General features: G+C 37.6%; 1 protein-coding gene and 1 long non-coding RNA gene across 7 annotated transcripts in view; both read left to right on the top strand.

Annotated features, from left to right (window-relative positions):
* The first annotated feature begins 2530 nt into the window (after positions 1 to 2530).
* On the top strand, positions 2531 to 3969 carry LOC123330611. The gene is made up of 2 exons (XR_006546637.2): positions 2531 to 3150; positions 3872 to 3969. It is a non-coding gene; the product is annotated as an uncharacterized LOC123330611 (long non-coding RNA).
* Positions 3970 to 6147: 2178 nt separating this feature from the next.
* Positions 6148 to 16784, top strand: part of LOC102407872 (general transcription factor IIH subunit 2) — a 75824-nt gene continuing 65187 nt past the window's right edge. For all 6 annotated transcript variants that reach the window (XM_044932566.1, XM_044932567.1, XM_006058923.4 and 3 more), the window contains exons 1-9: positions 6148 to 6232; positions 6865 to 6942; positions 7264 to 7300; positions 7519 to 7605; positions 8269 to 8319; positions 8634 to 8688; positions 14737 to 14842; positions 16306 to 16396; positions 16587 to 16674. In XM_044932566.1, coding sequence (XP_044788501.1) covers positions 6177 to 6232; positions 6865 to 6942; positions 7264 to 7300; positions 7519 to 7605; positions 8269 to 8319; positions 8634 to 8688; positions 14737 to 14842; positions 16306 to 16396; positions 16587 to 16674 — 649 coding nt within the window. In that variant the 5' untranslated portion in view covers positions 6148 to 6176. The remainder of the gene's footprint in view (positions 6233 to 6864; positions 6943 to 7263; positions 7301 to 7518; positions 7606 to 8268; positions 8320 to 8633; positions 8689 to 14736; positions 14843 to 16305; positions 16397 to 16586; positions 16675 to 16784) is intronic.

Raw genomic sequence — 16784 nt, 5'->3', positions numbered from 1 at the left:
TGATTTTGTGGCTGAAGTTCCTGTCCACAGTGATTTTGGAGCCCAAGGAAAAAAAAATCTGTCACTGTTAGCACTTTTTCTCCATCTGTTTGCCATGAAGTGATGGAACTGGATTCCATGATTTTAGTTTTTTGAATTGAGTTTTAAGCCAGCCTTTTCATGCTCCTCTTTCACCTTCATCAGCAGCTCTTTAGTTTCTCTTTGCTTTCTGCTGTTAGAGTGGTATCATCTGCATATCTGAGGTGGTTGATATTTCTCTGGGCAATCTTAATTCCAGTTTGTGTTTCTTCCAGCCCGGCATTTCACTTGATGTACTCTGCATAGAAGTTAAATATACAGCCTTGATGTACTCCTTTCCCAATTTCAAACCGATCCATTGTTCCATGTTCCAATAGTTCTAACTATTGCTTCTTGGCCTGCACACAGGTTTCCTTGGAGACAGGTTAAGGTGATCTGGTATTCCCATCTTTTTAAGAATTTTCCACAATTTCTTGTGATCCACACAGTCAAAGGCTTTGGGGTGGTCAATGAAGCAGAAGTAGATGTTTTTCTGAAATTCCCTTGCTTTTTCTGTGATCCAGCAGATGTTGGCAATTTGATCTCTGGTTCTTCTGCCTTTTCTAAATCCAGCTTGTACATCTGGAAGTTTTCCAAGACTCAGCTGGAGGAATCTAAACTCAATCTGCTGGCAGCTCATGGTTTTAATAAACTAGATGAAGGACATATATGACACCTTTTTCTAGATGAAGGACATATATGACATCTCTTTCTAGTGTGAATAGTTTTCATAAACAAAAATACCTAAGTAACTTGGGTAGTTTTTAGAAAATGTGTGAAAATAACCCCACTTTGGAGTTAGAAAAAGAACATGGACATACAACTAGGATTTTTGTGACTGCAAAACGTGGAAGGGTGTCTCCCCAAAATTCCAGTTGCTGCCACGGGACCGCTTGCTGTTCCTGCATATGTTGTCCTATTCTTGTTGCTTTGTTGTTGTTCAGTCGATAAATTGTGTCCGACTCTTTGCAACCCCATGCAGCATGCCAGGCTTCCCTGTCCTTCACTACCTCCCGGAGTTTGCTCAAATTTATGTCCGTTGAGTTGCCAGGTGACCTTGGACAAATTACTTATCCTTCCTATGCCTAGTTTGCTTATATATACAAAAGACACTTGTACCTAAATCATGGTTGTTATGAAGGTAGTTAATGTGTGACTTAGAACAGTCCTTGTCAGAAAGTAAATAATAAATATGGCCAGTTACCCCTATTTTTCAAAGCCAAATAGTGAAACTTTAAACAAGTTTTTAAAAGTAAACTGGGTTTTAAAAGTACATGTATCAACCCCATTCCACATACTTGGTGTGTGCTGAATACAGCTCTACAGTGTAAATTCTTTTTAATTTTAGGCAGATAACTGCATTAGGTTTGGCATTGTGACCATTCACAGGTAATGAACAAATGCTTTAAAAGATGGTATAGACTTAACATCAAGATCAAGATTGTTAGATACTCATAAGCAATTCTGGAGGTTTTTAATGAGTCTGAATGATTGAGGTTCCATCTAAAGGTATTGCCATAGGCAGATTCACCTCTCCCAGTCTTTGTACACTTTGAATTTCAGCTTGATCCACTGGCTGAGCCATTTACAAATTTCCTAACTCTGTGGATTGTGTCCAGCCACCCATGGGCAAAGAACAGAATGTTCCATTATTTAAAGTTGCTTCTTAGTTTTACAAATTGAAATGTTTGGCTAGGTTATATTGTTTCTTTTTTCTACCACTTTGTACACAAAATATTATGTTAGTCATAATAATGGCAAAAGATTACCATGGATTTATGCATTTTTGTTTTTCCTTAATACCATTCCTACTTGAGCTAAGATCTGAGACTGAAACATATTTAGAGGAGAGTGAACTTCACAGTTGGGAAAAGCTTGAATAATTCAGCCTCCTGTCCACAAATATGCTTTAATTTAAATCTATTGGCAAACCCTCTGTCCTTTTCCTGGTTTTCCACAGTCTTCCCAGTCAGCTGGATGGTAAACACAAATGAGAAGCTTGGGGCTTGGGTGGCAGCTGTCTGTCCTGTGGGTTTGTATCCCGTCTTGGAACAGAATAGCCATTCAGAACAGAGAGGGAGACAGGAGGAGTGTGGAGATTGAGGAAGGAAAGGAGGGAGGAGATAAGGAAATGGAAAGGGGTGGAGTCTGTATATAGAGTCTTGGAGTCAAAGATGTAGAGGAAGGCAACGATGGAAGCCGACTGGCACAGAATCAGTAATGCTAATTTCCTCTAAAGACAACAACACAACTAAACAATAAGACCTTTTCTTCTGGGGATAAATAAAAGGAGCTGCTGATGGACGGCAGTTCCCTGAGCATCTGTTTTAAACTGCAACCCTTTTCCACTTCCCTGGTAGCTTTGATGGTAAAGAATCCGCCTGCAATGCGGGAGATTAGAGTTGGATCCCTGGATAGGGAGAGCCACCAGAGAAGGCAACGGCTACCCACTCCAGTATTCTTGCCTGGAGAATTCCATGGACAGAGGAGCCTGGCGGTCTACAATCTATGGGGTCGAAAGAGTCGGACACTACCGAGCGATAACACTTTGACTTTTCACTTTCCTCTTCCTTGCTTCATTTTTCTCTATGGCACCATCACCATTTGATACAGTATATTTTTCTTCACAATGTCATGAGGGCACGGATTTTTGTCAGTTTTTTACTATTTCCTCAGTACTTAGAGCTGTATCAGTCCCAAAGTAGGTGCTCAATAAGTATTTGTGGCTTTTGGCACGGGCAGCAGAGGAGTTCCGGAAAACCGCTGCACTGCAAGTTGGCTCAACTGAGACTGCCGCTGTGGTCATCCAGTCCTCAGATCCTGTGTGGACGGCTACCAGGCCTCCGAATTTCCAAGAGCGAATAGCCACCACCCTCCCGCCTCTTTGTGAATAGCGGGAAGGGTGCAGGAGGTGCTTCCCGCACCCAAAGTCAGTACAAGGTTGCCGGGCCAGTGAGCGCCCGGCTCGAGCAAGCGCCACTCCCAGCAGTCGGAACGTTTGCGCGTCACTACCGCGCGCGGCGGAAGGACTTCGGCGGAGCACTTAGAACGGATTGAGCAGAACTTCCGGGAGAACAGAGCTCGGCAGGACAGGTAAGTCAGTGGTAGGGGATTTCCCGGAGCCGCGGCGGAGAACCGCCGCCTAGGAAGCAAGGCGGCGGGAGGGGCCTTCGTGGCTGGGAGCGGAGGCTGAATGATCCCGAAACGCCTCATAGGGAAGAAGGGTGTGTGGGAGTGTGTGGAGGAGAAGGAGAATTTCCGTCTATGAAGCTGCATAGAAGCATCTATCTAGGGCAGCAGTTTGGAGAGTGACTCTCTTTCCCTGAGGCAGGACGCAAATGTGGCCCTGGGTTTAGCTTGTGACCAGCCTCCATCTGTGTGGCCTCTATAGAGTTACCAACCTCTGAGCCTTAAGTTCCACACCTGAAAAGCAGGACTGTTATCACCCTTGCCTCTCTCAAAGCGCTTGGCAAATTTAGCTGTGAGGGAAAGCTTCATAAATTGCGATGTTTGGTGCAAATCTCATTGTTTACATGTAACATTCTGAGCTCATGTGAAGGAATCACACCACCAGGCTTCTCCTGAGGGCAGTGGCTTTTCTGGAGTGGATTCCCAGCGGTATTTGTAAGAAGGTGGACTATTCAGTCATAGGCAGTTGAAGATGCTGCTTAAGAGGTTACCAAGTACATCTTTCTCCAGGCGGCATAAATCCCTTCTCTATTAACTGCATTGTAAACATCCAGCTTCCCTTTGAACATCTGCAGTTATGAGAATCTTATTACCTCTGTCCTATCCCTGTAATTTCCCATTGCAGTCAGTTCGAATTAAGAAATTCTTGTATGCAGTGAGCCAGAGGTGTTCCTGATTGCAGCTTCTGCTCATTGGTTCTCACGTTGTTTCTGAACTTTCAGGGAATTAAAAGTCATAAACTAAAAATAGTTTAAATATTGATGTGATGAACGGCAGTAACCACATCTTTAAGAATTTAAGCTTTTGATTTTTTATATTCACGATAAATACAAACACACCTCCATGGAAGATCAAAATGTTCAGTTTCGTCGCTGCATGCTGTGTTACTACACTCATCATTAAGCCTATAAAGGCACCAACATAAGTGTGTGAGAAAGCACAGATGTAAAAATTATTTCTTGTTATTTTACGATACTAAAGTGGAACACCTGATCTCCTGAAACAATTGAATCCTCTGAAGTTTAGTAAACAATATCTGATTGTAGCAGGTGCCAAGAAAGCAGTGATGTCATAAAGGCAGTTTTCAATTTATCAATAGATTTTAATTCCAGAAGTTCATTTATAAAAGTCTGTGTTTATTTGGATTCTTAAGTATATTTTTCTATAGAACAATGAATGAGTAGTGTGAAAATGAAAATGTTAGTCACTCAGTCACTTCAAGCTCTTTGTGACCTCATGGACTGTAATCCACCAGGCAAGAATACTGTAGTGGGTAGTCATTTGCTTCTCCATGGGATCTTCCCAACCAAGAATCTTCCCAACCCAGCATCTTCAACTGCCTATGACTGAATAGTCCACCTTCTTACAAATATTGCTGGGAATCCACTCCAGAAAAGCCACTGCCCTCAGGAGAAGCCTGGTGGTGTGATTCCTTCACATGAGCTCAGAATGTTACATGTAAACAATGAGATTTGCACCAAATGTCTCAATTTATGAAGCTTTCCCTCACAGCTAAATTTCCCAACCATTGAGCATGGGTCTCCTACATTGCAAGCAGATTTTTTACCATCTGAGCCACCAGGAAAGGCCAGTGGAGAATGGGTCTTGGTTATTGTCCTTATCACAAAAATTAATCTTTCCCCTGCCAGTGACGGGATTTGTTTTGTCTTTAATGTCTTGGCACTTAAGATTTCTTTGATCCTTCATTTATGAAAGAAGGAAGTTGAAAGTGAGAATGTAAGATGGAGAGGGAGATTCCATTGGGGAGGGTGGAGGTGTGAATGGGATGGGGCGTTTATTACTTGGTTATGGTTAATAGAGTGGCTTCCTAGGTGGCTTAGTGATAAAGAACCTGCCTGCCAATGCAAGAGGTGCGGGTTCGATCCCTTGGTGGGGAAGATCCTCTGGAGAAGGAAATAGCAACCCACTCCAGTATTCTTGCCTGGGAAACCCCATGGACAGAGAAGCCTGGCGGGCTATAGTCCATGGGAATGCAGAGTCCAATGTGACTTAGAGTTTAAACAGCAGCAAATGGTTAATAGATGCCTCCCAACACCAATTTTGTCCCTGATTATTAAAAAAATACACATTTATATTGAAAATATGAAAATACAGAAAAGAATAAACAAAAACCCAATCATCCTTAATCCTAACATCCACTCAAAACCATTTGTCCTGTTTATTGAATTGAATTACTAAATAGTTCTGTTTTCTTTTAATAGTTGGGATTATAGTGTAGGTTTGCCATTGTATTGTTTAAAAAAATTATCCTGGCTGTCCAGTGGTTAAGACTCTGCCTTTCAATGCAGTGGGTGCGGGTTTGATTCCTGGTGGGATAACTAAGGCCCCATGTGCCATGGGGAGTGACCAAAAAATTTAAAGTAGCTTTTTAAAAATTATGAGCCATAAACATTTATCATTTATGAATAAAGTAAATTTTATTAAAGAAGCTTGGTTATGAAAAAATTCACACAAACACAAAGATGGAGAGGCAGTAAATGAATCACCATGTATCTATCACTCAGTGATAAGAAGCAGCAGTTGTAGCTCGTGTTGTTTCGTCTATACCTGTACCCACTTCTCATAATTCTGTGGTTCTGTCCTGTGACATATCTTTAATGCATTTTTATTTTTTATTAATTATAAAGAGAAGCTTATTTATATTGGTGCCAAATTGGAGCATAAATATTCACATTCTTTCTTGGGTATATGAAAAAGTTCCATGAAGATTTAAACATATTTGCATTCAACTACAATTATTGAATAAATTGCAAAGAATAATATGACTTTGCAGTCTGAGTTTTCTTTTTTTTTGCTTTGTATGTTTATTTCCCTCTCTTTACTTTCAAATTTAATTGTATACATCTGGTGACTATCATCTTTAATAAATTCACAGTCTAATGACTTTTTTACAATATGTAAGGAACAAAATGGATGAAGAGCCTGAAAGAACTAAGCGATGGGAAGGAGGGTATGAAAGAACATGGTAAGTAGGGCATTATTACTCTCTCTTCCCTTTTAGATGTTGTTTTAGGTGTTTTTTTTTCCCTCAACAACACTTTTGAAGTATATTTTATACATGTTAAAATTCATCTGTCTCTTATGTATAAATCAGTGACTTTTAGAAATCTTCAGGGCTGTGAAAACATCAACATAAACCAGTTTTAGAACATTTTTACCATTCCAATAATATCCGTCATGTCCATATACAATTAATTCCATTTCCACCTCTAGTCCTAGGCAACCATTGATCTATGTACTTTCTGTCTTTTTAGATTTGCCCTTTCTGGACATTTCATGTAAATGTAATCATATAATATGTGGTCAGTTTTGTCTGACTTCTTTAACTGAAAATGCTGTTTTTAAGTGCGTTCATATTGTAGCATGTATAAGTAATTCATTCCTTTTTATTGCTGAATGGTATTCTGTTATATGTTTATGCCATATTTTTTATTCATCCTTTCTTCATTTGATGGACATTTAGATATAATTTTTGGCTGTTATGAATAATGTAGCTGTGAATATTCAGCTGCAGTTCTTTGTGTGGAGATATTTTCATTTCACTTGAGTTAATAAAATTTTAGCTTATCTTTTTAAACAATTAAATATTCCCTATAGGGAGATTCTTAAAGAAGATGAATCAGGATCACTTAAAGCTACAATTGAAGACATTCTCTTCAAAGCGAAGAGAAAAAGGTATGTAACCTTTGTGTGTGTTACAGAGGTAAAATTCCTTTAAGGGTTTTTGTCCACCTCTGCGCACTCCTCAGTACTTCATTTGAGTTGTGTTTCAGAGAACCTGACTTACAGCCTTTTAAATAGTGAGGGTAGACCCAGTAACCTAGAGCCTCATAAGGGAAATTCATCTTTGGCGTTTTATCTCAAATACACATAATTATATGCATCCCATAAGTTAATACTTTACTTCCCTAGAAAAGTGCACTTTAGTTGAAAAGTTGTAATGATCTTTCAGGTAGTATATGTTATTTCCTTAAAACCTTTGCATAATTTTAACAGGGTATTTGAGCACCATGGACAAGTTCGACTTGGAATGGTATGATGTTATTCTTTTTCACTTTACTGCTACAGAACTACTTTGAGTTAGACAAACATTCTGGCTCAAATAGAATAAACTTTTTAAAGGAATATGTTAAAATATACATGTAGAATATGTAAATGCTAAGCGCCATTTTTACTTGTTGGTCAAAAATATATTTGAAAATTGTTCTTATTTATGTGTTTTGTTTATTTGGGGGATTTTATTTTTGGTAGATGCGCCATCTATATGTGGTAGTAGATGGATCAAGAACAATGGAAGACCAAGATTTAAAGCCAAACAGACTGACATGTACATTAAAGGTATACTAAAATTATTCTGATTTGTGTTACATGTGAGGAAGGCTGCTGAATTCCAAAAGAAATGTTTTTAAAGAATGCAGTCTTTTTTTTTTTTTTTGGAGGTAATGCAAACTATAGCTAAGTAGAAGTACTACTCTGGATTACTTACCAAAATCGCTGATTATTTATACTCTTAACTTCCACTCCACGTTAGGATCTTGCTTCATCAGTTATTCGTTTTCTTTATTGAATCTTCATTCTCCTTTGACTTATTTGAATTAATCTCCTCAGCTTATAAATACATTCAGATTATTCCTAACTTATTCAAGCCCATCTTCTGTTTTGCTCATTTTCCTGTTTGTCTTTTTTGAATCTTTTTTTTACTTAGATTGTTTCTGTCTTACGTGTCCGAATGGTTCCATCTTTTAAGGCTGAGCTTAAACCTGTCTCATCACTTACCATTTCAAATTCAATTTTATTTACTATTTTAATTTTTATATTTATTTAATATTTTAAAATGTATTATTTTATTTATTAATATCTTTACTACTTAACATTTTAAAAAATTTTGTAAGCTTAAAAATCATAAATAATGAATGCTTGATAAATAGATTTCACAAAACCTGTTCTCTGTGTTGCTATTTTGCTGTTACCTAGTTTTTTCTTTTTGTTTTCTTTAAACAGTTGCTGGAATACTTCGTAGAGGAATATTTTGATCAAAATCCTATTAGTCAGGTATGTAGATAAGTGATATAATTCAGAATTAGCATCCTGATATTATTGCCAAATATAATGTATTTTTTAAAACATTGGACATATATTCTATCACTTAAGTGATTCAGATTGTGTACAAGTTACTGTGACACTTGTCACTGAAGCAAGAGAACTCGAGAAGCTAAACAGTATACAGTGAACTCATAGCTAAATCTATGTCAGAAGGTTTTCACGTGTTACTTATTCCTTTTTAACTAGTCATTTATTTTACTTACATACATTCTTATCAAGAAGGAGTAATTTAAGTTAATAATCATTTTTGTTTTTCTTTTGAGATTGGAATAATTGTAACAAAGAGTAAAAGAGCTGAAAAACTGACTGAACTCTCAGGTATGCATAAAATTACCTTTTTCTCACTCAAGGACTTTGCTTTATTTATCTAACCTTGTAACCCTGTTCATGAGGTTGCCTAATAAGCAAAATGAAACCTTCCTGCAGGCTGTCTAGGTAAAACACTTTAAAAAAACTTCTATTAAACTCTGTCTCTAAAATGGCCTGGTTTTTTTTAAATTTTAGTTCCCCGACCAGGGATCAAACTTGTGCCCCCTGCAGTGGAAATGCAGTCTTAATTACTGGACCATCAGAGAAGTCCCTAAAATGTTTTAAATTGAGTTCTGCACAGTGATGAATAGTATTATACTGGATGTAAATGTTTATTCAATCATGAAAGTATTATTATAAAATTATTGTAACCATTCACAAGAGCCACTTAATCTTTTTTAAAAAATTGTTTATTTTTGGCTCTGCAGGGTCTTCATTGCTGTGCACAGGCTTTCTCTAGTTGCGGCGAGCAGGGACTACTTTCTAGTTGCAGTGTGTGGGCTTCTCATTGCGGTGGCTTCTCTTGTTGTGGAACAAGGGCCCTAGGGCAGGAGAGCTTCAGTAGTTGTGGCACACAGGGCTTAGTTGCCTGGAGGCATGTGGGATCTTTCCAGGCCAGGGATGGAACCCTTGTCCCCTGTATGGCAAGCCAGACTCAACCACTGGACCACCAGGGAAGTCCCTAAGTAAGATGTCTATCAAGTCTACATGACCCTCCTAGTTTGTAGTCTCAGCACAAGCTCCAAAGAGGGTTCTTATTGACCCTGATTAAGATCTGCCCATCCGTGAGCAGTCAAGTGGCTAAGGGAATGAAGTATTTTGTTGGTAGGCCTGGATTACATGTCTCTGCTTGAAGTAGGATAGAAGCAGGATAAGTTCGACCTGCACCATGTCGTATAAACTGGATTATTATATAGTGAGGGAAGGATGGTTCCCCTAAGGAAAGGATGTAGGGCGAACCCTCCTGCATGTTCCCTCCCCCTAGTTAATAATAGTATTCTGTGGGTGCCTGGGAGGTAATATGTACAGAGAGGAAAAATCCTCTGGAGATTCTTATAGGCCTCTTGAGAATACAAGAGGCCTATAACCCTCTTTTCCCCTGAACAGAATCACTGCTATAAACCACACTGAGAGTAATGTAAATATACTTTTTTCCTATACTCATAACACAATAGGAGATTAAAAATTTTTTTGTATGGTGTGGTAGAAAGAAAAGTGGATAGAGAGCCATACGATCAAGGTTTAACTACTGGTCCTGCCATTGGGTAGGCATATGTCTTTCAGCAAATCATTTAACTTGTTAGATTTGTTTCTCAGTTATGAAATGAAGGATTTGGACTTAGGTACTTTTCATTTCTAAAATTTATGATTCTAAAAACAAATACTTGCAATATATAGCTGACCCTTGAACAAGTTGAGCATTAGGAGTGCTGACCCTCTGTATAGTTGAAAATCTGCTTATAACTTTATAGTTGGTCCTCTGTTTCCTTGGTTCCATATCTGAGAATTCAACCATCTGCACATCATGTAGTACTGTAGTATGTACTTAGTGAAAAAAAATCTGCATATAAGTAGATGTACATAGTTCAAACACTTACTGTTCAAGGGTCCACAGTATATTAACTGTGGCAAATAGTTAATATTTTAAAACTTACTTGAGTAAATAAGAACAGCAAGAAGTTCCAAATGAATGAATGGGCAAAAAATACATAATTCATACCAGAATAAAAAGGAATTAAACAACTGTTAAAAAAGAAAATTTAAACAAACTAGTATTCAAAATACTAGTTTTGAATCCAAGTCTGTGCCCCGACCAATAATGCTGAAGACGCTGAAGTTCAGCGGTTCTATGAAGACCTACAAGACCTTCTAGAACTAACACCCAGAAAAGATGTCCTTTTCATTATGGGGGACTAGAGTGCAAAAGTAGGAAGTCAAGAAACACCTGGAGTAACAGGCAAATTTGGCCTTGGAGTATAGATGAAGCAGGGAAAAGGCTAATAGAGTTTTGTCAAGAGAACGCTCTGGTCATAGCAAACACCCTCTTACAACACCACAAGAGAAAACTCTACACATGGACATCACCAGATGGTCAACACTGAAATCAGATTGATTCTATTCTTTGCAGCCAAAGATGGAGAAGCTCTATACAGTCAGCAAAAAACAAGACCAGGAGCTGACTGTGGCTCAGATCATGAACTCCTTATTGCCAAATTCAGACTTAAATAAAAAAAAGTGGGGAAAACCACTAGACCATTCAGGTATAACCTAAATAAAATTCCTTATGATTATACAGTGGAAGTGACAAATAAATTTAAGGGTCTAGATCTGATAGAGTGCTTGATAATCTATGGACGGAGGTTTGTGACATTGTACAGGAGGCAGGGATCAAGACCATCCCCAAGAAGAAGAAATGCAAAAAAGCAAAGTGGCTGTCTGAGGAGGCTTTACAAATAGCTGTAAATAGAAGAGAAGTGAAAGGCAAAGGAGAAAAGGAAAGATTTGAATGCAGAGTTCCAAAGAATAGCAAGGAAATAAGAGAGATAAGAAAGCCTTCCTCAGCAATCAATGCAAAGAAATAGAGGAAAACAATAGAATGGGAAAAATTATTTTCAAGAAATCTTCAAGAAAATTAGAGATCCCTTCAAGAAAATTGAGAGAAGGCAATGGCACCCCACTCCAGTACTCTTGCCTGGAAAATCCCATGGAAGGAGGAGCCTGGTAGGCTGCAGTCCTTGGGGTCGCTAGGAGTCAGATGACTGAGCGACTTCACTTTCACTTTTCACTTTCATGCATTGGAGAAGGAAATGGCAACCTACTCCAGTGTTCTTGCCAGGAGAATCCCAGGGACGGGGGACCCTGGTGGGCTGCCATCTATGGGGTCACACAGAGTTGGACACAACTGAAGTGACTTAGCAGCAGCAGCAAAAAAATTAGAGATACCAAGGGAACATTTCATGCAAAGATGGGCTCAATAAAGGACAGAAATGGTATGGACCTAACAGAAGCAGAATATATTCAGAAGAGGTGCCAAGAATGCACAGAAGATCTATACAAAAAAGATCTTCAGGACCCAGATAATCACAATGGTGTGATCACTCACTTAGAGCCAGACATCCTGGAATACGAAGTCAAGTGGGCCTTAGGAACCATCACCATGAACAAAGCTAGTGGGGGTGATGGAATTCCAGTTGAGCTATTTCAAATCCTAAAAATGATGCTGTGAAAGTGCTGCACTCAATATGCCAGCATATTTGGAAAACTCAGCAGTGGCCACAGGACTGGGAAAGGTCAATTTTCATTCCAATCTCAAAGAAAGGCAATGCCAAAGAATGCTCAAACTACCACACAATTGTACTCATCTCACACACTAGTAAAGTAATGCTCAAAATTCTCCAAGCCAGGCTTCAGCAATATGTGAACTGTGAACTTGCAGATGTTCAAGCTGGTTTTAGAAAAGGCAGAGGAACCAGAAATCAAATATCCAACATCCACTGTATCATCGAAAAAGCAAGAGAGTTCTAGAAAAACATCTATTTCTGCTTTATTGACTATGCCAAAGCCTTTGACTGTGTGAATCACAATAAACTGTGGACAATTCTGAAAGAAATAGGAATACCTGACCACCTGACCTGCCTTTTGAGAAATCTGTATGCAGATCAAGAAGCAGCAGTTAGAATTGGACATGGAACAACAGACTGGTTGCAAATAGGAAAAGGAGTAGGTCAAGGCTGTATGTTGTCACCCTGCTTATTTAACTTATATGCAGAGTACATCATGAGAAATGCTGGGCTGGATGAAGCACAAGCTGGAATCAAGATTGCCAGGAAATATATCAGTAACCTCAAATATGCAGATGATACCACTCTATGGCAGAAAATGAAGAAGAACTAAAGAGCCTCTTGATGAAAGTGAAAGAGGAGAGTGAAAAGGTTGGCTTAAAGCTCAACATTCAGAAAACTAAGATCATGGCATCCAGTCCCATCACTTCATGGCAAATAGATAGGGAAACAGTGGAAACAATGGCAGACTTTATTTTTTTGGGCTCCAAAATCACTACAGATGGTGACTACAGCCATGAAATTAAAAGATGCTTGCTCCTTGGAAGAAAAGTTATGACCAACCTAGACAGCATATTAAAAATCAGAGACATTACTTTGTCAGCAAAGGTCCATCTAGTCAAGGCTATGATTTTTCCAGTAGTCATATATGGATGTGAGAGTTGGCCTATAAAGAAAGCTGAGCACCGAAGAATTGATGCTTTTGAACTGTGGTGTTGGAAAAGACTCTTGAGTCCCTTGGACTGCAAGGAGATCAAACCAGTCCATCCTAAAGGAAATCAGTCCTGAATATTCATTGGAAGGACTGATGCTGAAGCTGAAACTCTGATACTTTGGCCACCTGATTTGAAGAACTGACTCATTGGAAAAGACCCTGATGCTGGGAAAGATTGAAGGCGGGAGGAGAAGGGGACAACAGAGGATGAGATGGTTGGATGGCATCACTGACTCAATGGACATGAATTTGAGTAAACTCCGAGAGTTGGTGATGGACAGGGCAGCCTGGTGCGCTTCTGTCCATGCCGTCGCAGAGTTGGACATGACTGAACAACTGAACTGAGTATTCAAAAAAAGGGCACACTCAACAACATTTTCCATGTTTTAAATGAGCACAATGAAGTTTCAAAAGCAATATATGGCTTGTTGAACCATGGAAAAACTGATACTTTTAGTGCTGATAATCTGGTTAATTTGTTCAACATTTTCTGGAAAAGAGCCATAAAAATGTTCCATAAGAGAATTACCTGGTGATCCCGTTGTTAGGATCCCGCACTCTGGCTGCCAAAGGCCTGGGTTCAGTTCCTGGTCAGGGGATTAAGATGGCTAAAGCCTGGAGGCACAGCCAGAGGAAAAAGTTCCTTGGAGTAAGCTTAGGAAATGTTATGAAAGAAGAAAAATTGTCAGTCTACAAATATTCTGTTTGCAACAGTATGTATAATAGTGACAAGTTGAAACTAAATGTTCAGTGGTATGAGGATAATTTGCTGTATGATAAACTCGATGTTTTCGTTTTCTTAAGTAATATGAAAACAGTGATGAAATAGGAGGAAAGGTCTGAAGAATACCATATTTTATTGAATCTCAGATTTTATTGTTTGTAAGATACTTTTATGAGCCCTCAAGAAGGAAACACTCCGGCATTTAACCTTTGACACAGTGTCAAATGACATGTGAATTGTTCATACCAGTTTCTTGATGGTTTGACAGGTCTCAATTTTTGGCGGTTTCTCTTCCCTTCATTTATATTGCTTAGCATGAATTAGACAGTCTTTTCAGAGGCTATTTCAATAACAACATAACACAGTTTTGTCTCTTTGTGGAAATCCTCCTTTCTTAGGTCTTATAAAGTGGTTGTTTTCTCCCCCTGCAGAAAAACATGGAAGTGTAGGCATTCTTCCATCAATGAGTTTTTGCTTCCACTAATAACAAATTTGCGCCTTACTGTTCTGTTCCATGCCTTTCTACATATATACAAATATACACATATATACAAATTCTACATATTATACAAAATATAACCTTTTGTATAAACTTAAGGAAAAAAAACACTTTAAATAGAAATTAATATGAACAGCACAAACAGTGCACGTGTTGCGGTTGGACCAGCAACGTAGCAATAGCGTGCACAGGAGCAGGCAGTGGCAGCTGTGTCACTGGCTGCCAGTGGTTGGAAGACACATTGTGATTTCAGAGGTGTTAAATGTGAACATATGTTAGTATTAACAATGATGAAATAGGAAATACGAAGAGTAAAAAGTTTTACATTCTAGATTAATATTATTAAAATGTGTTGCTAATAGACAAAAAGATTATTTGTATTTGAGTTTTTCAATATGAGTGAGACTTTATAATGTTTCTAGTAAAAGTGCATCTTACTAAGACTGTAAATCAAAGGGATTCTGTTTAACATCATAAATATGTAAATTTGCGAGGAAGGTAAATTTCCATAGTGTATATATACATTTTTATTAAAAGATATTTTCCATTTGTATTTTAGGAAACCCACGGAAACATATAACATCTTTGAAGAAAGCTGTAGATATGACTTGCCATGGAGAACCATCTCTTTATAACTCCTTAAGCATGGCTATGCAGACTCTAAAGTTAGTGTTTTACACTTATTGTTTATAATTTATTTCAACATTTTTTGAATGAGTTAAGTTGAAATGATAATGTTAATATGCATCTCCGTAAACCTAACTATAATGAAATTGTTATTAAGAGAAATATGTAACATTATTTATAGTGTATAGTATGATGTTGGTTAATAATTTTGATTTTACATTTTAGTTGCTGAAGTATATCCTTAAAGATTTTGGAAAAATATAATTAAAGCTGTAGCAGTATTATTAGTGGAGAAGAAATAACAATGAAAAAATTTTTTATTGAAAATTGATTATATGTGGAAGTTAATATGGTATAATAACTGAGTTTGTTGTATACTGGTTTTTGTTAACTAATTTTGTAATACATCTGTAAATTAATAATACCACTTTTCTAGTAGTTTTAACTATGTAGAATATAGCTAAAACCCCAAAGAAAGTATTCAGTATAGTTAAAGCTTATATATTTTATCCTTAGATAGTCTATCCTGACTCAAATTTTTATACCTTTAAATAATAGATTTTTTTTTTTTAGTTTTGAAGTAGTTGAGGAGGTAACACACACAATGAAGGTAGATACAATAGCAATATCCACAGTGAAAACTGAGCCTAACAATGAAAATTAAAGCAGGAAAGCTATAAATAATTGATAACATTGCACCAAAAAGCATAGATACCTCTATTTAGTTTAGAGGAGAACAGTTCATCATATCTTAAAATCCTGTAAGCCATCATTTAATTAAATGGTGGTGGTGGTGCTCAGTCATGTCCAACTGTTTGCAACTCTGTGAACTGTAGCCCACCAGGCTCCTCTATCCATGGAATAGTCCAGGCAAGAATACTGAGTGGGTTGTTATTTCCTACTCCAGAGGATCTTCCCAGCCCAGGGATCGAACCCGTGTCTCTTGAATCTCCTGCTTGGCAGGTGAATTCTTTACCAATGTGCCACCTAAATGGTACACAGTCATTAATGTTTATGAGTATTATGACAATCACCATGAGGTTAAATTGTAGTCTTTAAAAAAGAAATATGTTACTATTTTCAGGCCACATATATGTACCTTAATGTTGATTCATATGGTATTGTCATACTTTCCAGTGTACACCTTAGAGTTTGTATGAAACCAACCTGTTAGAACGTAAGCTGCATGATGTCAGGAACCTCATTGATCTTATCACTTTATCCTTAGAACTTGAAAGAGTATTCAATAAGTATTTATTGAATGAATAAATGAATCAGTGAATTATTTTTGTGTGTAGCTAATTTTAGAAAAACTGGTGTTAAGGTTTTTAGAGTATACTCACAGTTCATTCCTTTGTGATGTTGAAACAGACAGGGTTGTTCTGTAGTCTAAATTTGTAAACCATGGGTACTTTTTTGTATCTGTACTAGTCTTAAGTTTTTTTTAATTAATGTAATTCATTATACTTAATTGGAGTGTTTTTTTTTTTCCTTTTGTTAGACACATGCCTGGACACACAAGCAGAGAAGTCCTAATCATCTTTAGCAGCCTCACAACCTGTGATCCCTCTAACATCTATGATTTAATCAAGGTAGAACCAATAATTTCTTCATAATCAAAACCAGTTACAGCTCTAAAGAGAATTCTTTAGAGTTCTCTAAATTTATTACTAGACTTCTCGGAGTTTATTACTAGTTTTCAGAACATTCTATTTATCAAGCATATTAATTATTCTTTTTTTTCTTCCCTCAAAACTCTCCATTTACTTGGATTTTATGAAGAGTCTAAAGGCGGCTAAAATCAGAGTGTCTATTATTGGATTGTCTGCAGAGGTTCGAGTATGCACTGCACTTGCTCGTGAAACTGGTGGTATGTATCTAGAATCTTCAATATTCACTCATAATCACTATGTGAAAAGTAACAATTTATTAGTTAAAATACTTTAATTGGTTTTTTTAAGCTGCTAAATTTAAATTAGT

The sequence above is a fragment of the Bubalus bubalis genome, chromosome 19 (assembly GCF_019923935.1).
Source record: "Bubalus bubalis isolate 160015118507 breed Murrah chromosome 19, NDDB_SH_1, whole genome shotgun sequence".
Lineage (NCBI taxonomy): Eukaryota > Metazoa > Chordata > Mammalia > Artiodactyla > Bovidae > Bubalus > Bubalus bubalis.
The sequence above is the reverse complement of the archived record's forward strand: the minus strand, read 5'-3'. Positions and strand labels throughout refer to the sequence as shown.